At 27.8% G+C, this 26038-nt stretch overlaps 1 protein-coding gene across 25 annotated transcripts in view; it reads left to right on the top strand.

Moving 5' to 3' along the window:
- The window catches only part of LOC147803223 (integrator complex subunit 11-like), a 33051-nt gene extending 12040 nt beyond the window's left edge, over positions 1 to 21011 (top strand). For 8 of the 25 annotated variants that reach the window (XM_087150540.1, XM_087150547.1, XM_087150542.1 and 5 more), the window contains exons 4-7: positions 3952 to 4050; positions 4993 to 5083; positions 7923 to 7965; positions 20844 to 21011. In XM_087150540.1, coding sequence (XP_087006666.1) covers positions 4009 to 4050; positions 4993 to 5083; positions 7923 to 7965; positions 20844 to 21006 — 339 coding nt within the window. In that variant the 5' untranslated portion in view covers positions 3952 to 4008 and the 3' untranslated portion in view covers positions 21007 to 21011. The other 17 variants (XR_015428896.1, XR_015428897.1, XR_015428893.1 and 14 more) reach the window with 16 other exon arrangements.
- The last annotated feature ends 5027 nt before the right edge of the window (positions 21012 to 26038 follow it).

Here is a 26038-nt window from a genome sequence, read left to right as displayed (position 1 = left end):
AAAATATGCAATTCATAAAAAAAAATTCACTTAAAAGTTGATACTTTCAAGGAATTGCCCTGCTACTTTAGGGTGCAATATTTAATTAATTGGCACAAAATAATAAAAGAGACTCATAATTAAATTGCAAGTTAATTCAAAGTACTTGTAACTGAGGGGGCAAATAAAATCCCACTTTTTAGACATACACTGTTATTTACATTAAATTTTGTGATTTCGACCATCCTAAACATTATCTGTAATTTTTTTTAAATTATAGTATCTAAACGTAAAATAAATTATTATGATACTTTTAAAATTGCAAACACATTTTTATTAAGTCCTAATAATATGTCGTAAGTAGACATGAAATGTAATAAAGGGGACTTCTTACAAATTTGACAAGTAGTTAAAGAGAAATAGCACTGTCAAGAGTGACTCTTTGGTTATTTAAAGTTGGGGTTGGCAGCACTGTTATGATAACTGACTAGTGAACCCATGCTACATTCTTGTAGTTTTATTTGAAAGTTTTTGTTTTAAAAGACCATGCTTAAGAAACATGCACATTGTTTGTTTCTTTCTCAATTTCAGTTATTTGGGCAACAAAATTAACTACCCTATTTTTCCCTAATACTGTTTACACTTGTCTTTGATAACATCAAAAGAATCCCAGTGTTTCAAATGGGGGACTGGTGCACGTGAAATCAGTTGGGTCACAAAGTCCTCCAAGTTCTCATAACAAATTAATACCAGTTCCCTTGTATTTTGGGTTGGATTAAGGCTACAGGGGTGAAGGCTACAGAGATGAACATTGGTAGCCGAAAACTTAAATTTGGGTCAGCTGTTCAATGATGGTTAGAAAATCAGTTTTACAAGTCGCTATATTTAGTAATTTTATGTAATTATTAGGTACACAACTTTGTGATTTTAATAGTAAATTTACATTTTCATGAATAGCCCATACGCACATTATATGGGGTTTTACCTACGCATAAAATATGGATAGGTCGTAGTACAGCAAACTTAGATTTGCCAAGTTTTATGTTTGGATGCATTTGCTTTAAAACTTGATATGCTTCCATCAAGGTGCACAGCGCATACTTTTTCTTGCTTTGTAACTTTCTGTACATTTTGTACACTTCTGTACATTCAGGACAGAGTACATGTCTGTTCTCTGACAATCATGTACTCATCTAAATATATTAACGTATTTAAAAATTAATTTAACTTAAATTTAAATACAATTTTGTCCTAAGTACTTTAATTATTATGTAAATTTTAATTCAACTTAGATAGGAGGTTCTGTATCCATACAAGACCATTATGTTTGTGTTCATATGTATGTTGTGTTTGTTTGTGGAACTAGAGCCTTAGTTACCATTGTGACCGTCACAGCTCCAGACGAGTGTCTGGCAGATCTTAGACAAATAGTATGGAGCTCAAGATTGTTATTGTTTACATTTATATTGAAAACACCATCCATAGCAAGGGAAATTTGTTCTTTTTATTTATTCTTGTTATTATTAAGTTATTTATTCTTGTTTTTGCTCATTTTTAAGATGTTTACCTAGTAGTTTGAAGCTTTTATCTCACCCCTTATAGAATTTGAATTAAAAAAAAAAAAAAACGTTATAGAAAACAAGTAAGCTAAAGGCGTAAATATATTTTCGCACAATCTTTCGAAACTGTAATCAATAATTATTTTTATCAATTGCTAATAAATTGCTCGATCACTAATAAATTAAAAGAAATATAGCTTTATATTAGTAGGATATTCAAAGGGGTATAAATTATATGCTAGCATGTTTTATTATTTCTGTATACTAAGTTTAAACGAGATCATGAAGTTTGTACTCCAACGGAGCAAAGCTGCTCTTGGGCAGGGGGCTCTTTTTTCTCATTTAAAGTTGTATGTTTAAATTAATCAGTAGCTTTAAACAAGGATTAATATATTTTACTAAGTAAATAACATAATATTTTTTTTTATATTTAGTATTGTCATTTAATTCCTAATCTTTTAGAGAGTTATTAATTTATAATTCTTACAGGAATAAAGGAAGCATATTATTTTATTTATTTATTTTTTTGTTATTTAAATACATATCATTTATTGATTTTCATTTGAGAAAAAAATGTTTATCATAAATTAAATGCTGTAAACTTAAGTGTGATTAGGACATAAAAAGTGAAATTGCATATTATGAAAGCGTTGAAACAAATGATAATTAATTGAAATTAATTTTATTTGTATTAATATCTTTTACTCTTAATTAGTATAGAATAAATATAAGTATAGAATAATACTCAATAAATTTAGCTTAATAAAGCTTATCTTCTTTAATTTTTTGTTTTATGAATAAATTTAAACGTGGAATTTATAGTTTTATCTTTTATATTAAATTTACAAATCCAATGTAAATGAACAAAACCTGTTTAAAAACTTAGTTTCAATGAATTTCATAAATTTTAATTTTATTCTTTGTGATAATTAAGGATTTCTTCCATTTCATCCAGTTTATCCCATTACATTCTGAATGTGCAAAAATAGTGTCTTATCCCGGTTAGGATGCAATGTATGCCATTTATAAAAGTTTAAACCCTATTCTAAATTTATAAATTTCGGAAATGCTTCAAGCAAATTTAAGAGGAAATCATCAGGCAGGACTTTTAGCTTTCTACTTTACACTGTAGCATATAAATCAGTTTAAGAAAAAATACTTCCTAATACATTAACATGTTAATTTTATTTATTCAGTTTTTAAAATTACTTACTAATAATTATTTTTTCTATTATGAGACAGCATAAATATTAACTGAAGGCAAGTAAATGACTGTATTGACATTAGCATGACTCTGAAATTTTGTTTCAGGTTATACTCTTATGAGTGAACACAAACGAAAAAAGTTACATAAATTTTTATTTGGCATAAAATAACATAATTTATAAGTATTTCTATGTGAAGTTATTTAAAAATTAAAAAAAAATTTAAATATTTGTGCCAGATTCTTACTGATTTTCTAAAGTTAATTTTTAATTTTTACTACACTTTTTTTTTCCTACTTGAATAAAATGCTTCGGCAAAAAAAAAAAAAAAACCGCAAGAATTTACAACAGTTAGTTTGAAAAGTTTTAAGCATTTACATTGAAAAGTATTTACATTAAAAGCATTTACATTGAAAAGTATTTACATAATTAAAACATAACTCCCAATATTCCCTTTCTTGTATGTTTTCAAAATTTATGATAACTACTGAAATCAAACAAAAAAATTTATCAATTAATAAAAAATGAGGTCAAGTGCTTATGGCTTACAGTATAAATTTTTAAAACCTTGGTCTTTTATTAATTTATTTTTGTAACATAATAGACCAGCCAGTCATAACTAAGGCACTGGTTTTCAGTTTTGCTGCATAAATGAGTTATTATATATATTTCTTACTATATTTATTTATTAATTCAAAATATTTTTGGGGATGTAATGAAAAATTAAATTTCCCTTTATTTAAATACAGGGTGCGTAGCGTTTTTAAAAAGTGTTTAAAAGTGTTTATTTTTTATTTATGTTTTTTAAAAGCTGTTAAAGATGCTTCTTCTATTCGGGATTTGAAAAAAGTGTTTGATTCTATCTTTTACAGAGAGATTTTTTCTTTGCCGTGTTGATTGGGGTTTTAAATTACAAAAGAGCACGATTTTCACAATTTTCTCTTCAATATTTATCAGAAACTACTTATTTTATCATGTTTATGTTAAGTTTCTTAAAATGTTATTGAATTTTATTGATTTTATGTGTATAAATTAAGAACTTTAAACAATAGAAAAAAATAATTTTTATTAGTGCACAGATCCTAATTATGATTTTTTTTGAAAGTGATTAAAAATATTTTTTGAGTGCATAAAACGTACTTAAAGAGTGCTTATTTTTTGTTGAAAAATCTGGCTATGCACCCTAAAATAAAATATTGTTTATGCAGGTTGTTGATGACCTTGAAATCACAGCTTGTTATGCTGGGCATGTATTGGGTTTTGCAATGTTTTTGATAAAAGTAGGATCACAATCAGTAGTCTACACAGTAAGTTTTTTTTTCTCAACTATTGTCATTGTAAATAATTAATTGGTTTATTGTTTCTTATATTTATTTTGATTGAGCTTTTGTGTTTTTGAAATGGGAGGAAAGCTAGGCTTTAAGTATTATAACTTTATTATTAGAGTTATTTTTGGAAAGTCTGTGAAAAATTTATTTTATTCACATTGATTTGCATTTCTAAAACATAATACTTACCCATACTTGTCAGAAGTATTTCAGTTTCTTTTTCATACAGTAAAGCCTACTAAGTTTATGTTATGTCTATGTTGACCTCTTATCAAGAACCAAATTCATCCTATGTTGAAATAGAAGACCTTTTGCAACTCATCCATCTCCCTATTTTCTTATTATTATTATTGTTTTAATAAATAAATTTTGTAACACAAAAAAAATAAAATTAAAATTGATGTAAGCTTAATTTTTTTTACGAATAATAAATAACATTATTAGGGAAATACCTACATTAGTCATTTTAGCTTATATGTAAGTTAACTATTATTTTTTTTAGCAAATTGTAATTCATTTTAATATTTAATTAAGCCTTTTAAACTGAATGAGGTAGTTGTTAATTGAAAATCTAGTTACAAATTTTGAAATAATGTGGAAAATAAAGTAACTTTTTTTTATCTTTACTGGAAATAGGAATTAACAGATAAACAAGGAAATTTGTACTATCTGAGTAAACTACTATAGTTATGCACTGCAAGTGGTCTGCTTATATAGTACTATAAACTGCAATAGATTGAAGTGAAATACAGCTGACAAATTTATAAAAATATTAGCCATTTATTTCTTTAAAATTTAAATTATGTTTATTTCTTAAAGTGTAGGTGTATCTGTAATGCGGTTTCTTTTATCCACATTTATGTTTTTACATTTCAACGCATGTTTTCTGTTTGTGCATATTCTGAAATACATCTGTTTTAGGGGAATTTTAACACCACTCCAGATAGTCACTTGGGGCCAGGGTGGATTGATAAATGCAGGCCAGACCTGCTGATTACAGATTCTACATATGGTACTACAATTAGAGACTCAAAATGTTATAGAGAAAGAGATACATTTCCAAAGTATCATTTCCAAAGTAAAAGATTTAGAAACAATGATTTTTAACTTATAAATATCAGTTTTCAATAAGTCATAGGCTGTTAAATGAAGGGCAACATCATTTGAAATTTTCAACCATGGTAAGGGAATCTGTTACCAAGTACAGTTTTTTTTTTTTAATTCACACTAATAATAGAAAATGGAAAGAATAATAATTAAAGTAAACTATAACAAAGCAGGTTATCTTGCACAAATATGTAGAAACATGTCTCATTTTGATTTACAAAAAAAATTCTCAAGGAACTTTTGATATTTTACGTGTGATACCAAAATACATAATTAATTGTACTGTAGCACTAGGATTCAATATAATCAATTATTTTTTCTGTTTAAAACAAGATTTTGATAATAATATTTTTTATTTTAAATTAGTTATTTATACACACCACTGCTTTTCTTTTCATTACATTTGTTTTTATTTATTTTCATCTCTTATTTCACATTTTCTTTATAAAATGAAGTAATATATGAAAAGAAACAATATAAATATTCCTGAAGGTTAATTTACAATAATGTATTTCACCTCGGAACCTAATAAAATTTTTGCAACTAAGCTGTACTTTAAGTTATTTATATTGTTACTTAAAATTGATTAATGAAGTTTTAATATATTTTTTAAATTTAATTTTATTTATTTTTTTGAGGTAAGCAACTCAGTTTTAATTTTTTTAGTAACAATTTAATTTCATTTAGAACATTTTAAATCAATCATTTTGCTTAGAGCTTGAAACATTTGTGTATTTAGAGAAAAAATAATTTCAGAACATTCTGTAGTTATTTATTTATTTTTTTGTGTAAAGAAAAAAAATAATTTTGTATTAAAAATATTAAACCTACTTGCATAGCAAACTACAACAATAACTCACATCCTATTCAATTTTTAGGTAAATGGGATAAAAATTATTAGTTATTTATTGGGCCTTAAATTGGTCAACGAAACTGAAGAGGGGGTATAAAGAAAAGATTAAAATTTATTCTAGAATTCCTATTAAATTTTTTTCCAAAAATTTGGCCCATCTTTTATGTTACAACTGGACATATCTTCTTGCTTGTTCACAGCTAGCTATGCCACTAAATAGAAGTAAAATGCAAATCGGTAAATATTGTTTAATTTTATGCAGGCAGTAAATAAAGCTATTATGTATTATCATTTTTCTTGTGCCCAGAAAAATTTCTTATAGGCTAATAATACAGTAAAAAATTGTTGTTTTTTTTTCCTTTTAATGTACAGTGATTATTATTTTTTTTTTCAATCGAATTTTTTTTTATTGCGTATAAAAATAGTGAATTTTTTCAACATTTTTCCCATATTTTGTTTTTTATAAAAAGTTTTTGTTCCATGATTTTTAAAATTATTAAATTTAAGAAAATATTGCTCAAATATGAGTTTTATTCATATTGTTGTTTATATATTACATTGATGTTAATGTATTTCATTGTTGTTAATGTACATTGCATAGTTAAATGAGTGATTTTTCAACTAACTTTTATAAGATGGAAAATGTTATGAAACATATTAATCTGACCATTGCAACAGGAAATAGAAGATAATTTAAATTTAAAGAAGCTATTTAAGTAAAAAATAATATTTATAGCATTAAGATTAAAATTAAAGTAATTTTCAGTCATTATAATGGTTATCATTAACTAAAATTTCTATACAATTTGAGAAATTTACATCTGACACTAAAGTAAAAAATTTCAAATTAATTATGTATCATCTTTCACAAACAACTACATAGAATTTTTTATTCAAATGTCAGCTTCAAAATTCAGTCAAGTTTAAATTTAAATTACAAACAAATTCACAGAGTTTAGACAATTTGTAAATTAGTAATACTTTTTTTTGCTTTCTCGCGATTCGCATCCGAAAGCAGCACTTTAATCCATTTAAATTAAAATTATAATAATCAGTTTTTATAAAACAAATTGTTTTTCGATAGTTTATGATATACTAAATATTTAATGTAAAAATTTGATGATTATAAACTTTTGTTTTATTACATAGTCTTTCTAAGAAATTAATGTTCATTTTTTTCCGACACCATGAAATTGCCCAGATGTAAAAACAAAGCCAATTAACTCATCTAATCTAGGAAACCATGTTAGATTGGAATTCTTAATATATTCTAATTTCCATCAGGAAAGAAAAAAAATTAAAGAATTTTATCTAGTGTTTTTCTTTTCTATAGAATATGCAACAAGAAATTGACAATTTTTCATTTACAAATACTGAATGTCTTAAAATAATAGTGCTAATTTGAAACAAACAACATTATTTAAACATTTGACTTATGATATTGTTTTAAAGAAAATTATTTCAATGAATTTTATAAAGAGCACTGTTTGGATAAAATACAGTATAAAATGGCTCTATATTGAAATGTAAATAAACATAAAAATTTACTGGTTTCTAACTATTTGGTACATTTTGTGCAAAAACTATTTAAACTTAAAAATAATTTTATTCATTAAAAGTGTTATTTTCTGCAAGCTAAACATTGTTTCCTCCACATCTATTCAAGATGATAGATTAAAAAAAATAACATTTTTATATTATCTTTATTTAATTTAAATATTTCCCTTTATTTAATGATTTTTTTTTAATTTTTTAAGTAAATTATTTTGTTTCATTTTAAATTTCTTTATATAAACTTTTTTTTTAAAAAAAAAGAGAAAACTTTTATTTTGTTTGATTTTATGAAAATTATATCTTTATTCAATATGTGACAAAATCTCCTTAATTTCAGTTCTGAGGAAAAGGAATAGCTTACTACAAAGCTCCTTTCTAAAGTAAGTAACAATTAACTACTCTTTAATAAATTTATCTGTAAAGTGGTTGGAACTTTTCTCTTTAACTTTTGTCATCGCCCAACCAAGACCAAGCACCTACACTCTCTTTATATGCATATAGTGTAGGTGAAAACTTTTCTTCCTGTTTACAGGCCCTCATTGCATTTTTTTTCACCATATAAAAACTTTTCATAAAGTTTACATCTCAATTTTTGCAAAATTTTGAAAGACTTTTAAAAAACATTTTATAAAAATTTCATTAGAAATTATCATTCTTTGCTCTTTGTGTGAGTGCTGGTAACTTTTATACAAAATATTTTTTGACCAATTTCCCTATTTTTTCAGTTTTAACTGTACAAACACAGTCGCTATTTTTTTTTCTTGTGCAAAACTATAAGACATTTAAAAAACTATAAGAAATTTAAACTATAACTAAAACTATAAGAAATTTGAAGTATGCTAGATAGTAAGTGATATTTAAGGTTACAAAAACTTCTTTTCCCTGGATAGACCTGCTCCTCATTCGACAAAATTGTGTACTTGACCCTAAGAATATGGGAGATAGCTGTAATTTGGGAGATATGATCCTTAGATCTAAATTGGGACATTGGTTGGAAATTTAAGCCTCTTACTATTAAAATCTCTAAAACTATTTAAGCAAATCAAATACATTTTGTGTTTGATTCTATAATTAAAAATTATTGTCTGCAAAAATTAATTAGCTTATTAAAAATTAGATTTATAAACCACTAAAATTATTTCTTTTAAGTATTCTGTGTTTCATTTTGTGCACTGTATAGCGTGCAAAAAAAAAATAAAACAGACTAGCCCGAATAACTTTTGTTTTAATGATTAGATCTTCATATTTTAGGACTCAACTGGTCTGAGGGGATGACCTGAAATATGCTAATAAGTCAGGTGGTTAAGTTACAAAATCAAACACAAAAACATTTCTCTGAATAAACACACCTTTTTGTCCAAAAATTCAGATTTATGTTCCCCAAAGTTTGTTCAGGAGAGCGATCCAAAGCTTTGACCCCTTAATGTTAATTTCACTTTTTGCAGTATCTCGAGAACTTCTTAAGTTAATTTAAGCTTTTTTATTAACAATCATAAAATTAATCTATCCAAAGATAATTCCATACAAAAATAAATTTTATTAAATATTTATTATTGTATTTAATAATAGTCGAAAAAATTTTGAAGTGTAAGCTATACATCATTTTAAAGTATGTCATTTTACATGGAAAAAATACATTTGAGTGAAATCGGTTGAATAGTTCCGGCGAAATTCAATTTTGACAACGCTGCTTCTTTAATTCTGATTTTGTATTTTGCCATGTAAATTTTCTTACTTTCAAATTATGTAAAAAATTACATACCTTACATTTAATTTTTTTTTTTTTACATTCCTAAGTAAAATTATAAAAAATGTAAAGTTAAAGTATGTTAAGTAAATGTAATTATCTTTGGATAAACAAATTTTATAAGTCTGTGCAAGAATTTTTCATTACACTTGAAAAGTTCTTGAAATATGGCAAAATAAGCAAAAAGTAAAATTAAGATTAGGGTGATTTCACAATATTGTGCAAGTTGCGAACATGACATTTACAAAGTTTGATTACTCATAATTAAATGAAAAGTTGAGACTGGTTTTTGTATCATAAAATTCAGGAGACATGTCATCTTTTAACCCAATTCATATTTAAAAATAAAAATGAATTTAAACAGCTTTAAAATAAAAATTTTAAGCGTTGCTGGCATGACGCAGAAAAATCTGTTTTTAGAATGTTTTTCTACATTCACCAAAATCTCTGAATTTTATGAAATAAATGACAACTTTTTTTAGGTAAGATTTCAATGTATATTTATATAAAAGAAATCACAAGAATTTTGACGAAATAAAATTAATTTAATTAAAAATTACCAAATTAAAAACAATATGTATGTTGCGGACATGACTTTGCAGACATGACAGAAAGTTTCTCATTATAAATAACCTTCTTAGATATGGTCATATATCATTGGAATATTATATATTTCTTTTGTTAAATGAAATATTAAGTAAATCGGGATTGTAAAATTATTTTTCTTTTAATATTTTAAACTTTTGAACTTAAATTTTATTATAAAATTAATTATTCTAAATTACTTTTATTTTAGATTTTAGGCAAAAGATGTGTCAAGAAACGCATTACAATTTATTTATTATATTATTTATCTTTAAGGCAAGTTCTGAATTGTATGGAAAAAAAACGTGCAGAATGATCAGGTGAAGGATCGCATGGCAAAGGGCATAAGTATGAGTCTATTGAAATTGTTTCAAATTGCAGTGTTTTTCCAAATACTTAAACTTGTTTATAGCTACGGGTTTGAAGTGTTGTTTAAGTGTAATATTTGTCTTACTTGTAAAAATTATTTCTCCTGGCCACCAATAGTTATCAAACAATACGGCTATCCACTAGCCATCTTCTAAAACTGTAACCTGGTGTTTAAGCTTGTTGTTGTGAAGCTACAGCAAGATTTGAAGGCAGTTTAGTAAATATTTCAGCTAGGTGCATGATTTGGGGACTAGAGAAAGGAGAATTTAAAGGAAATTCAACTAAATTAAGTGTTATATGTGAGATAAAATGCAATAATCTCGTATTTGAGATAGATTTGCAGAGACTATAACGTTCTTTCAGCATTGATGCCTCATGATCGACAGCGTCTTTGCTTATGTACATAATTTTTATATTCCCATCTGAAATTTTACAAGCCACTTCAGAAAACAATTTTGCATCAACGACAACTTCTCTACCTTGCAATACCTACTCCAAACTACATTTTTGATGGCGCCACCTATTCCATCAACGGCACCTTTCACATGAGCTGTTTTCGAAGAATGACCAGTCAGTATCAATGTTGAAATCTTCTTTGTGAAAGTCAAATTTGCGAGCATAAATTGATTTTCGAATTAACTGGCAGCTCCATCAGACCAGTAATGTACTTTTTCAGTTGTGCTTTTTTTTTGTTCCATTAGATGAGATAAAAATTTTTTAGTAAAAACTTGCACGCTATCTTTATTGTGTGAATGGTCATCAGAGATAATGGCATAGGACTGATGGTTTAAAGAATTATTTCTACCATCCTTGAAATATGCAACACAAGTGTACACTGTGACGTGGTCTGACAACCAGTGTGCACTCATGATTTCCCGATCGTGTTTTACTGTATAGTTCTCAGCAAAGTCAATATGCATTATGATTTCATTCTCTGAAAGATTTTCTTTCAAATCACGATATTCAAAATGCTGTTTGTAAACATTATAGATGTGTCTTGCAAATGATTGTAGCTGATATCCTATTTCTTCTTTTGTGCTACCTAAATCAGTAACGATTTATTTTTTAACTGTGAAACATTGTTGATTTTGTTGCCATTGATAAAACTTGACAATTTTGTCTAAATTTTTTTATCGTATTTTTTTATTTAAATATTTTTTGACACTGAAATCTTGACAGGACCTGTCTATGCAGTCAATATGTTCATCATCAAAATTACAAACACTTTCTTTTGCAGTTATTTCCGAATTTTTCGGAAGATCAGGACAGAGAGCTCGGATTCCTGAAAGAATCATAGAAATGTTTTCGTGGTATATACACATACAGACTTCTTGGTCTTTCTTTCCAGACGGAAGAACACACTTAGGACGAAGCTCATAAAATTTAGTTTTCCTAATATTTAAATCAGAATTTTCCTTCAAAAATAACTCATATGCTTCTCCAATGCTCATCACTAAATAACGCTTTTGATGTATTTCTCTTCCTTTCTGTCTGTGTCTTTATGGATATCACTTCCTTTTTTTCCTGGACACATACGGCTAATGTCATCTCTAACAAAAAATTTTTTTACTTTTATTTCAGTTTCCGCTGGTAGTTTATCACTTCTTGTTTTTCGAATATTAGTTTCAGTATCTGTTCTTAAAATATGCACTTGTTGCCTTTTCTTTTTAATGGCATTTTCAACTATCTGCTTTCTTTTTAATGGAGACATTTTTGATATCACATTTGTTAAAACATGAGGAGATTGAGGAGAGGAGATTTTGATAAAGCATTATTAATTTTCTTTACCGCTTTTCCTAAAGATTGTCTGCTAGTGTAGCCTGATATATTCATGCTTGATTTTTCAGATTCTGCTTTTTTCTTTCTACATTTCCTCTGTGCTTCTTTATTTTTTGGTCTTCTGTGCTCGTTCTGTTCTTCTGTAAGAACCTTAGAATGTCTGTATTCCTTCTTTTTCTTGCTTTCTTCTGGTTTTATAATTTCATATTTCTCTGCTTCTGCTTTCAATTTCTGTCTTCTCAGTCTGGACCTTTCTGTACTTGTTAATGGCATTAGAAATTTTATAGTTTTACCAACTTAGTTTAGAATTCTATAATCTGTTTCAAGTTTCATTAATTTTAATTAATTATATAATAATCAAATAAATCAACTAGTAAAAATTAAATCCTTTGAAAACTTTAATTTGAAAATTTAATAGAAAAATTTAATTTAACAGAAAACATCTGCAAATAAACAAGTGAAAAGCTAAATAATTTTGAAAATAATGTTCTGTTTTAAACTATGTTCTATTCTAATTAATATTCTATTAACTGTTTTGATGCCATTATTCCTAACATAATTTAGAGCAAATAAAAATGCTGCCACAAATTCAAATGTTTAAACTTAAAAAATATATATTTTTTTAATAAATGTAGAATTTAGACATGTTTTAAACTAAGTAATTTGTCAGTGTAATTGGTCATTAAGAAAATAAATGGCAGCAGAGCAAATTTAGTTTGTAGTTTGTTTAGTTTAAGTTTTATAGTTTGTGATACGAATTTCAAGCTTAAATGCTAAATAAAAGTAAGCAAAATTCTATTTTGCAACTTGTCATGTCTGCAACATTGCGGACATGACCAATTAGGAAATTCTAAAATTATATTAAATAAAATATTAATTAAATATTAAATAAAAAAAATTATAATTTTTTAAAAATCAAAATAATGCAACACTGCAAATAGTCGAAAGAAATCCAATTTTGAAGAATATAAATCTTTTAACTACTATGTTTTAATAAAAGTTTTTAAAAAAATCATTAAAAAGCAAAATTGTTCTTTTATAAGCGCCCTATATTTAAATACTGAAATTAAAAATAACGTTTTTACAGTCATTAATTATGCAAATCCAATATATCTCTTAAAATATGATGTTTAATTACAAATATCAAATGTTGCAACTGCAATTTTTTTTCGCTCTCTGTCATGTACGCACCTTTTTGACCCAATTTTTTTCACATTTTATGCAATTTAAAGAGTTTGCATCATTATTTAAAAAAAACTAATTTCATATTCATAAAATTCATTTAATGACCCCTAATTTAATATGCGGTTTATTAAATTTATTGGGAAAAAAATTTTAAGCATGCCAGGCTACAAATAGTGTGGAATCACCCATTAAGAGGTCGTAACTTGTTCTCCTGACAAAACTATGGGGGCCATATTTCCCATATTACGGCTACTCCATTTATTATGGGGGTCAGAAAACCGTATCCACCATCAAAAAGGTATGTTTATTCAGAGAAAAAACGTTTTTGTGTCTGATTTCGTAACTTAAAAATATTGTCTTCAGTAATTAATTAGCATATTTGAGATCAACCACTCAAACTTTTAGGAAACGGAGACTATCTGGAGCCTTTTCTGTACTCCTAGTGATGTTTTCTAGCATAAATTGAGTTGAAAACCTGCAGCCCGCGGAAGCTTCTGAACAGACTGAATTGATTCTTAAAAAATAAAAAATTTTGAATTGCAAATTTGAGTCATCACTTTTTAATTCGTTCAAATTGCACAGATTTCATTGCAAGTCTGCTTTGTTTCTTGATTGTCTTTTCAATGGTTGTTGCTACAAATTTCCGCTTGATTTTAAAAAATCCAATTTTTAATATGATATTACGAGGCATGAATTTCGAATTTGAGTAATCACTTTTCACATATATATATGTGTATAGTATATATATATATATATATATATATATATTCATGCTAAATCAATTATTGATAAAAGGGAAAGATTTTTAGAAAAAAGTTTTTTCTAATGAAAAAGTAATTATTTGATTAATTTCCTTCAAATATAAATTTTTTTTTATATAAAACTTTAGTGCTAGAACATTAACGGATATATAAAAAATATATTTCCCACCAACTCGATTAAATGGATCATGGTATATGACAATTGAGTCTTTTAATAAATTTAAGAGTCGCTGTTTCAATGTTCGGCTTTTTTACAAAAGTGAAAAAATACTAATCATGAAGGAGTGAATATTACTTTCGAGGTGATGCAGAGCAATAACCTCTTTCAATTATGAATGAACTAAGACCAAAATTTGCTTTTATAAAATTTTAGACTTTGCAATTTTTTTAAAAATGAGCTAGGTTCAGCACCCTCAATTCTAAATGAATAAGATTTTTAATGATATTGTTACTATTACTTACGTAAAAAATAATTTTATAATTTTTTTATATATTTGTCTCCTTCTGGTATATGCCATCTATGTCATAAGCTGCTGATTTTACTCAAATCACTCATTTATATTAAGCAAAAATGTTTAAGTATGTTCTTTTCAAGATTTTTGTGCGGGAAATGACTCATGATAGTCAAAATGTAGTTATTCAGAGATATACTCATGATAGTTATTCAGAGAAAGTATGTTTATGTATGTGATTTAAAATATTGTCTACATTAATTAATCAGCATATTTGAGGTCACCCCCTCGAGCCATTAAGATTAAGTCCTAGAAAATGAAAATCCAATCATATTAAATCAAAAGTCATTCAGGGTGTTTCTTTTTTATTTTGTCCACTCTACATAAGGCAACTTTGTTAAAATCTTTAATGTAAAAATTAACTGAAACTGTGTCATAAAACAATAAAGAATAAAAAAAGTTTTTTTATTTCCAAAAAATATCGAATTTATTCAGTATTAATTCATTGAATATTTTCTTTTCATTCGCCTTGTATGAAAGTGGTTATTCAGCTAGCGTACATATTCTAATGTGTGATTTTTCATTCCTAAATTTTTACTGCAGGAACTGTTTTTCATTTCTTATAAAGGCAAGATATATATATTTGGGGAACTACAAATGTTCTTAAAAGATTACATTTATTTTAAAGCTAAGAAAACCTAATTTTATAAATTTGTCAAAAACTGTTCTTATCATTCTTTGTCATAAATCATGAATAAATTCGAAAAATTCAGTTTTTGTGAGTTGTTTTAAAATCTCTAAAAGTATCTAGAAAAAATAAAATGTTGTAAGTTTTTTTCCTATAAATGTAAACAAAGTCTGAATGTATATCACTTTTCAGATATGAATACATATTATTTTATTTTTACTTAGTGTTTGAAAGTCTTAATGCCTAAATAATGTTTATTTCATAAAATACTGCTAAAGTTTGGCATTTAAAAAACTTAAAATAAGAAAAATTCAAACATAAATAGTTTGAAAACAAACAATTTAGTATTATGGATGATAATTATTGAGGAAAAACTGTAATGATGGATTCATGTTTGAAATCTAACATCTTAAATATACTAAGGAATAAAGGACAAAAAATGCCAGAATGTGTAAGTTTAATGTTGAAATGTGCATGTTTTTTTACACATTCATCTTTTACTGATACATTTTGCTTAAAAAATTTGAAAGTATTTGCTCAGTATTGTTGTTGTTGACCAAGATGCACAGAGCAAACCATTAAAAATTAATTTCCTATGTGAAGTTTTTACCCAATCTGCTAGGGCCCCCCCCCCTTACTTTGCATTTTATAATCTCTTTTTTCGTGGGTCAATGTAAATTTTTTATGATCTTTCTTACAAAAATATATATATATATATAATTTTTTTTCCATGGAAGTATATGATAAAGTAACTTTCTTTAGTAATTTGGCACTGAAGCATTCTTCTTGGATCTAAAAGTCATTGCTCTTGTTAACTTTATTAATCTGTATTTTTTTTTATTTGCAAATTTTATGAATGAAAATTTTAATTGTTTTATTTTCTTTCATTTTGAATTTGATCAAGTAATGCTTTGTAAAATAAAAGCATGTGTTACAGTAAAAATGCCTCTTGACATACTTTTTTTTTGTTAGTCCAAGGCAAGGAATTTAATTTTGTTACATTAGCAGTGTTTTTTAAAGCTCTTTCACGAAGAAGATTATAAAGTTGACCACAGCCTTACACTCTAAGAGAATTTACAATTTACACTTGTGAAGTCGAAAATCAGGTGTGGTTGGAAGTTGTATGGTATAATTGACTAATTGGAGATAGTGATGAAAAACAGGATAATGAAAAATGAAGTTGAAGATGAAAACTAAATCATAAATTATAATAAAACTTTTATTTAGTGGTATTTGTAGAGCTCAAGATACAAAAATTATATTTTATCAATAAGACTTTAAGCTAAATAAATTTTGCACAATAATATTAATAAGGACAGGCCATAGGAGTTAAATCTCCCATGACCTACTTAATGAAAAGCTAAATTAAAAAGTAATTGAATTGTTCCCCACAGACAGTTGGAATCATGAGAAGAGATCCAAGTTTGGTGATTTATCGAAAAATAACATAGCCCAAAATAAAGCCAGTCCCCCATAATCAATATTAGGTTCGAGAAATACCTTGGCAGTCACAAATCGCCAGCAAGACTGTGAGAATTACTATAACTGTGTAACTGAAACATATTTGTGGTAAGAATTTTAAGAATAAAGAGTTATAAATAAAATAAAAAAAAATTATTAAGCGCAACAGTGAATTAATGAGTCTGCATTAGTATTGAAATAAAAAGTTAGCCATTACATTGATCAATGAGAAAAGAATAAAATGTTTTATATTCGATATTTATAAAAATTAACTAATTGATTTAATTTAATTATAATTTGATTAAGAATGAGTAAAAAAGCAAGTTTAAGAAATTAAAGAAATTTTAAAAGCTAGAAAATATGTAATGTCCATTGGGCATCACAACACTATCTTGCCCTAGTGAATTATCCTGACTATAGAATGGGCAAAAAATTTAAATATTTTAAAAGTTATTCAGCTTTTTTAGAACTGTCAACTTAGAGAAATTTTTCTTAATGAAAATTATTTAAATCGAAGACTTATTCTTATCCCAGATAATGTAGCATTAGAATAATTGTTCAAGTATTAAAATGTAAAACCAGTTTCCCCAAAGTGACTTTTCTTCATATTGATGCTTACTTCGTTTTCAGAATTAGCATGGATAATAATATTGGCTAAAGAAAGGTCAAACATGAACGGGGCCTTTCATGTGTTATAGATGACAGGGAAAACTTGGATTTCTCAGAGAATTTTATTTTAACTCTAAAAAACAAGAAATAGTCAGGGAAAGTTACAGTTTTTTATTAAATACCTGGAAAATTCCTACATCATACCTAGAAAATAACCATTCTCAGAATTTTCAATAACAGTAATCAGTTATTGAGATTCGAGTTAAGTAATTCTAATGTTTATTACAATTTTTTTATAAAATTCTACTTTTAAGTGAAACTTTTCTATGTATCCATTCTCATTCAATTATATGGTTTTGCTCACAAAATCTAATTTTTGACATAACGAATAAAACAAATCAAAGTTTTCTGATAAAAATTTGCATGATCTTGGTATTAATAAAATATGATATGAATTTCCATTGAAATTTATCTGATATACCTGGAAAAATCAGGGAATTTTTTTCTGAAATTGAGTGGCATCTAGGATGACCCAACAGTTGTTGCAAACTCACAGCAGTTATAAAAATAGCTTATTATTCACACAAAAAAGGAGCTTTATTTCATTTGATGACCGAGTCTTTAAAAAATATCCTATAACTTAATCCTATGGTCAATGACTCTTTGAGATGAATAAAAAAAAATAGTGCATCCCTGATGGTTACAAATTATTGTAGCGATTTTAAATCATAAAAAATAAAGTCAAACAAAATGCAAAAGTATTAAAAATACTTAGAGACATTTTTAATGAGTTTCCATTTAACATTAAATAAAATATTAAAATTCAAAATTATTATACAAAAAATGGTCAAAATTTTAGCATGTAAAATTATGTATACAATTCAATGTACTAAATTTAAATTAAGATTGTAAAATAAATAAAAATTATATTGTATTATTCTATTTTGATTTCTGTCATTAAAATTCTCAAGCTGTCATTACCATTCTTATCTTAATTCTTAAATTTTAAGATGTATGGTAATGATATAGTTTAAGATGTATGGAATTTGTCCTACACCATAGCTGCCAACTCTACTGGATTTTGCCATTTTTTTCTGGATGTAATAAAAATTTTCCTGGTTTTTGTACATTTTTGAAAATTCTCTATAATTGAGGGAGTTTTCTAGTAAAAAAAAATCCCTATTAGAATAGAATTTTTATACATTTTATGTCTCGCTTGAATATTTAGATAAGTATTATGAATACATAATGAAGTGGGTCTCACTTAGAGTAATCAGTTTAAAGCTTTCCTATCTTTCTTTTTCTTTGTTCTAAAAATTTCAGTTTCTTTTTATTCAGTACACCCTTTTTAAATTATAAAATCTTTTAATCATCAATGATTATTTACTTCTTTACTGCTATTTAAAATTATGAGTTAGCATGAAACTGAAAGTTTCGAATTCATATAATGTCAATCACAAATGAAAAATATTGCAGACCATTTATGTATATTAGTGTAATAAAGGTTTCGTATATTGGTAACAATAAAAATCCCGAAAATTCCCTATATGTAAAATATTTAGTATATTCTGCCGGAAACCAAATATTGTTACTTTTGTAAAAACTTTTATATATTTTGTACAAAGACTTATCTAGTATAAACTAATAAAAAACAAAAATTTTCAATAATATTAAAATCAACTCATAAAGGGTAAGAATGTTAATGACAGCAATAAAAATGGTTCAACTTACTTTATTATTCAATATACCTAAGCAAGATTGCTAAATATTTCCATACAAATATTCTTTTTTCATTTTAAATCAGCTGCTTCTAAGAATAAATGTTATTTGAGTTACTAGTGGCCATGAAACTGTTGAATGGTAAAGATGTAAAATGTTGGGAATTCAAACTTAGTGCAAAAATATTTTTAAAATGCAGTGAAACATAAAGAAACAACTTAGTTTTAAATTTTTAATATGTGTGGAAATCATAGTTTTTTTTTTTCATGATACTTTTTAATTTTTATTTAAAGAATGGATAGAGCATGAAAGTCCTTTTAGTATTTATATTTATCCTGATTAAAGGAAGGTAGTATGTAGCTCTGTAATTAAAATAAAATATTTTATTTTTATTTTAAACTTTTAATATTTAAAAAGAGAAATAGAAAATTTTCCTTTTTTTATATTTAATAATTTTAATTTAGGTTTTATGTTCGACAGTTGAATACACTGTCTTAGAGATGAATCTAGTCTAGTTGAAAATTTGTTTTTATATTGCTATTAGAAACTGTTTTAAATATTGAAAATAATTATTAGGGAAAAAATTTTCTTTATTAAAAAATTCAGTTATTTTATTTTGATTTGAAAAGCACAATGTAAAATACTATTGCAAATTCTTATAAATGCATATTTTTTTCATACTTTTTTTAAACTGTTGTTAGACAAATTATATATTTTTTAAAAAAATTTCATTTCTCATTTTTTGACATATTACTTTAAATATAATTAAAGATTTCAAAAAATGTTTTTAAAAAAAAAGCGTTTTAAAAAGTTTCAACTGTTGGAGCTATTTTAACTCTTCCACAGAGCCCTAGAGTTCCACGGAATGTCATTTGGGTACCATTGTTCTAGAGTGTGATCCACGTATATATAATTAAATTCGCAAACTATTTTTAATGTATTTCAAGATATTTTCATTTAAATCCAGCCAACTGAATCCATGAATTCTATCATTAAGAATGAGCCATAATTACGTTATAAAATAATATTAATTAATTAAAATAACTTACATCGTGAATCGAAACAAAGTTATAATATCTCACCTTAATTCATAATAGCCATCGGTGTACAAGAAAATACTCGTTTTTTTATTTTATTTATTTATTTATTTCAAATGGTTAACTGTGAACAATTTTGGTTACGGACAACTTGAGTTGAGATCCTAAAGCATTTGTACTCAGTTAAAAGTTTTCATAGTACTGCCCTGATATCTCGTGTTCTGTCATTCTAGACTTGTTTTTTGTCAATTTATAAAAGAGGTATCTGTGCTCCTGAAAATCATGGAAAGTCACAGATTTCAGTGTTGAACAAAATTTGTCATGAAATGTCATGATTTTAGTTGTGTTTTTTTTTTTTAAATCATAGAAAGTCATAGATTTAGGTCGCCAAAAAAAATCTTATTTTTTAAAACTGAAAATTCAGAATATTTGAATTAGTAACAAAATCCCCACTCACAGTCATATTTCATTAAAATATAAAATGTTTTTTTTTTCCCCTGTTCTTTATTAAATTATGATGTTCTTTCAAAAAATGAAAGAAAGAACATAATTTCTAGAGGGAATTATCTTTTAAACTTCAGTGATTTCAAATTTTTTTTATTTATTTATTATTTTTATTTTACATATTACATTACATTAATTTAAGAAATTTGTAAAAAAAATTGTAACTTCAGTAAGTGAAAATTTCTTCATAAAAATTTCTTGAAATTATTCATGGTGAGTCATGTATTTGAAAATCTGAAATGTAGCAGATACCCTGTATATAAAAGTTTCTTTTATGGCTGGGCACTATAAAACTTCATTATCATTCTATAATTGTAAAACTGTGTTCTAAAAAGGTAATAACAATTTACTTTTTATTGCAGTATATGTATCGAGAGTCCTGTAAAGAAGCTAAGTCTGAAACGTCTTCTGAGAAAAGATACAAGAAATAATTATATTAATGTTATTTTTTTCACCTATTGCAGAATATATTGTACTAATTTTCTAAATATTTTACTTATGGCTCTGTATGTAATAAAAATATAATTCAATGTGTGTTCTCCTTTACTTCCGAAAACAAGGTTGTCAGAAATTATTTGAAGAAAAAAAACGTATTTTTTAAATCTAGTTTTATTTCTTTCACATTTATTAAATCAAAGCTCAGATAAAAGTTATATTATATACTACTTAATAATAATTAAATAATAACAATGTAACCAAAGAGCTACTGTTTCTAACTTAAAGTGGTTAAAATTAATACAAACTAATCATTGAATAAAGTTGTTATACATGGTTGCTTTTAATCAAGCTCAACACCCTCATGAATGTGTGGATCGAAGGTCGGGTTTGTCCTTAAGATATCGAATGAGGATTCATATTTAAACTACAAACTATTTATGTCTAAATTATTTCAGTTATAAGCATTACACTCCTTTATTTTCGAATTATTATTGTCGCACAACCCTTCGCAGACTGAGCCAAGATGGTTACCCTCCCTCGCACTGAAGCCAGTGATGCTTAACTTCGATGATTAACTGGGAACCGTGTCTTAACGATAAGCTCTAGTGAGACAGCAAATTATTATTAATACAGCTGCCTTTGAGGGGTTGAACACTAATTTCTTTTATAATTTTTGGATCAAAAGAGATTGATATTAATACCAAATCCAAGGATATATGTCAAAATTTTCAAAAACATAAAAAATATTTATTAAAAATTTTTTTATTTTGTCCATTTCACCCTTGATACTGCTGTTGCTAAAATCAATGATGATGCAAGTAAGATATGACGGGGTTTAAACAAAAATCTGTACCTTTCAATTAGTATCTACTTTAGTCTATTTCGGTTATTGGCATAGTTCTCTTTTGTTTCCAATTAATATTAATTGCTGCATTTGAGGGGATCTTTTGATAGATACATTAATGATTTTTAATTAATTTTTGGTTCACAAGAGAACTTTGATATTAATCCCGAGTCAAAGGATCGGTGCAAAGATTTTCAAAAACAGATAAATATGTTAAATAATTGTTAAACATTTTTATTTTGTCCATATAATAATGGGTAGATGAAACAGGTGTCACTGAAATCAATAATGTTGCAGTTATGATATGACACGAGCTAAAAAAAATATCTGTTGTCTACATTTAATCTGTATAAAAATATGGTCCTATACCTCCCTCTAATATAAACCATTAATATCAAATTGGACCAAGTATTATATTACCGGGTAATAGTGTAACCTACCGGAGGAAATAATTATAGACTTCATATCAGGTACACAATGTGGCCCTGCAGTTTACTATGTATGTATATCTAAAATAATCTTCTGAAAAGCTTTAAAATGAGGAAATTCGTCTTTTAAAGAGCTTTAAAAATTTGAAATCATTTTTCAATATTTTAGAGGTTTCAAGGTGTAATTTTATTTCCTCTAATCACTAATTAATGAGGACTCCAATGTGTGGTGAGAACAAGGATGACGATTTAAAACTTAATATAAATTTATTAAAACGTAACAAGCAACAAGTTAGTGCGACTGCTCGCTGAGGGGATACTCACTGGAATGGTCTGGAAATCCTTAATCCCGGCCTCTCAGGGTAGGCTGAAGAGGCACAATTTGGGGGTTTGGTCTAAAAATAGATTTCCCAGAAAGGAATCGCTACAATATTAACTAGCGCAAGGCCCGATATCAGACCTTAATATTCATCCATAAGATTTTAATTGGAACACGTATTATATTATCGGGTAATAGTGTACTACTTAGGGTCCAACTTTGAAAATTATACCTTGATAGTAAAGGGAGGTAGGGGGTCTCGAAATTTGAACCTTACTCGGGCCAATTTATTCATTTTTTTTATTATTCCATTACGCTTTCTTTGCTGGACTTCACACACAGAGCATCCCACACATGCTAGAATATCCAAAATGTTGTAAAAGGAGTCGAAAAAGAGCAAATAAACTGATTTTCCTGGATTTTTCCAGATAAAAGAATTATTTCCTACATGCAGGACCCTCCAGAATATCGAAAAACACATAAAAAAATAATATAATTTAAAACAAACAAAAAAAAGAACATTTTTTTGAAAATTTGACCGTCCCTGGGATTCGAACCGAGGACCCCTCCCTCCTCCAGCGAACTTGCTTGCCTGGAGGCCTACCTTCCAGTCCACAGTGAAACGCGACGCCTACCACAGATTCGCTTCAAAAGCTCTCTCCTCTCATCTTCGCAATATACTTTTAGGGGCCAACTGTGACCTCCCTAATTGGCCTATAAAAATTATCTTCAGCAGCCTTGTTTGGACCATAGACCCCTACTTAGGGTTCGAGTTTGAAAATTATACCTTGATATTAAAGGGAGCTATGGGGTCTTGAAATTTGAACCTTTATCGAGCCATTTTATTTTTTTACTCTTTTTCTTTAATTATTCCATTACACTTTCTTTGATGGACTTCACACACAGAAAACACCCCATGCATGTTAGAATATCCAAAATGTTACAATAGAAGCCGAAAAAGAGCAAGTAAACTGATTTTCCTGGATTTTTCCAGTTTTTTCCTATTTTCCCAATAAAAAAAAAATTCCTACATGCAGGAACCTCCAGAATATCGAAAAACACATAAAAAAAATAATATAATTTAAAATAAAAAAAAAGAAAATTTTTCGAAAATTTGACCGTTTCTGGGATTCGAACCCAGGACCCCTCCCACCTGCAGCGAACTTGCTTGTCTGGTGGCCTACCTTCCAGTCCACGGTGATACATGCAGCCTACCACAGTTTCGCTTCAAAAGCTTTCTCCTCTCATCCTCGCAATATACCTTTAGGGGCCCACTGTGACACCCCTAATTGGCCTATAAAAATTATCTTCAGCAGCCTTGCTTGGACCATAGACCCCTACTTAGGGTTCGAGTTTGAAAATTATACCTTGATATTAAAGGGAGCTAGGGGGTTTTGAAATTTGAACCTTTCCCGAGCCATTTTATTTTTTTATTCTTTTTTTTTTTATTATTCCATTACGCTTTCTTTGCAGGACTTCACAAACAAAAAACACCCCATGCATGCTAGAATATCCAAAATGTAACAATAGAAGTCGAAAAAGAGCAAATAAACTGATTTTCCTGGATTTTTCCTATTTTTTCCCTTTTTCCCAATAAGAAAAAATTTTCCTACATGCAGGAACCTCCAGAATATCGAAAAACACATAAAAAAATAATATAATATAAAATAAACAAAAAAAAAGAAAATTTATCCGAAAATGTTACCGTCCCTGGGATTTGAACCCAGGACCCCTCCATCCTGCAGCGAACTTGCTTGTCTGGTGGCCTACCTTCCAGTCCACGGTGATACGTGAAGCCTGCCACAGTTTCGCTTTAAAAGCTCTCTCCTCTCATCTTCGCAATATACCTTTAGGGGCCCACTTTGACCCCCCAAATTGGCCTATAAAAATTATCTTCAGCAGCCTCTTTTGGATCAAAGACCCCTACTTAGGGTTCGAGTTTGAAAATTATATCTTGGTATTAAAGGGAGCTAGGGGGTCTTGAAATTTGAACCTTTCTCGAGTCATTTTATTTTTTTATTCTTTTTTTTATTATTCCATTACGCTTTCTTTGCTGGACTTCACACACAGAAAACACCCCATGCATGCAAGAATATCCAAAATGTTACAATAGAAGTCGAAAAAGAGCAAATAAACTTATTTTCCAGGATTTTTCCAGTTTTTTCCCTTCTTCCCAAAAAAAAAATTTTCCTACATGCAGGAACCTCCAGAATGTCGAAAAGCACATAAAAAAAATAATGTAATTTAAATTAAACAAAAAAAAAATATTTTTTTTCCGAGAATTCGACCGTCCCTGGGATTCGAGCCCAGGACCCCTTCGATCCTGCAGCGAACTTGCCTTTCTGGTGGCCTACCTTCCAGTCCACGGTGATACATGAAGCCTACCACAGTTTCGCTTCAAAAGCTCTCTCCACTCATCTTCGCAATATACCTTTAGGGGCCCACTATGACCCCCCTAATTGGCCTATAAAAATTATCTTCAGCAGCCTTGTTTGGACCATAGACCCCTAGTTAGGGTTCGAGTTTGAAAATTATACCTTGATATTAAAGGGAGCTAGGGGGTCTTGAAATTTAAACCTTTCTCGAGCCATTTTTTTAATTCTTTTTTTTTATTATTCCATTACGCTTTCTTTGCAGGACTTCACGCTCAGAGAACACCCCATGCATGCTAGAATATCCAAAATGTTACAATAGAAGACGAAAAAGATCAAATATACTGATTTTCCTAAATTTTTCCAGTTTTTTTCCATCATCCCAATAAAAAAAAATTTCCTTCATACAGGAAACTCCAGAATATCGAAAAACACATGAAAGAATAATATAATTTAAAATAAACAAAACAAAAGAACATTTTTTCGAAAATTTTACCGAACCTGGGATTCGAACCCAGGTCCCCACCATCCTGCAGCGAGCTTGCTTGTCTGGTTTCCTACATTCCAGTCCACGGTTATACGTGAAGCCTGCCACAGTTTCGCTTAAAAATCTCTCTTCTCTCATCTTCGCAATATACCTTTAGGGGCCCACTGCGACCCCCCTAATTGGCCGATAAAAATTATCTTCGGCAGCCTTGTTTGGACCATTGAACCCTAGTTAGGGTTCGAGTTTGAAAATTATACCTTGATATTAAAGGGAGCTAGGAGTTCTTGAAATATGAACCTTTCCCGAGCCATTTTTTTTTTTTTATTATTATACCACTGCGCTTTCCTTGCTGGACTTCACACACAGAAAACACCCCATGCATGCTAGAATATCCAAAATGTTACAATAGAAGTCGAAAAAGAGAAAATTAACTGATTTTCCAGGATTTTTCCAGTTTTTTCCCATTTTCCCAATAAAATTTTTTTTTTCCTACATGCAGAATCCTCCAGAATATCGAAAATCATATAAGAAAAATAATATAATTTAAAATAAACAAAAACAAAAAAAAGAAAATTTTTTCGAAAATTTTACCGTCCCTGGGATTCGAACCCAGGACCCCTCCATCCTGCAGCGCACTTGCTTGTCTGGTGGCCTACCTTCCAGTCCACG

Source organism: Parasteatoda tepidariorum, chromosome 9, assembly GCF_982258835.1.
Source record: "Parasteatoda tepidariorum strain Cologne lab strain chromosome 9, Ptep-v5.0, whole genome shotgun sequence".
In the NCBI taxonomy this organism is placed as follows: domain Eukaryota; kingdom Metazoa; phylum Arthropoda; class Arachnida; order Araneae; family Theridiidae; genus Parasteatoda; species Parasteatoda tepidariorum.
The sequence above is the reverse complement of the archived record's forward strand: the minus strand, read 5'-3'. Positions and strand labels throughout refer to the sequence as shown.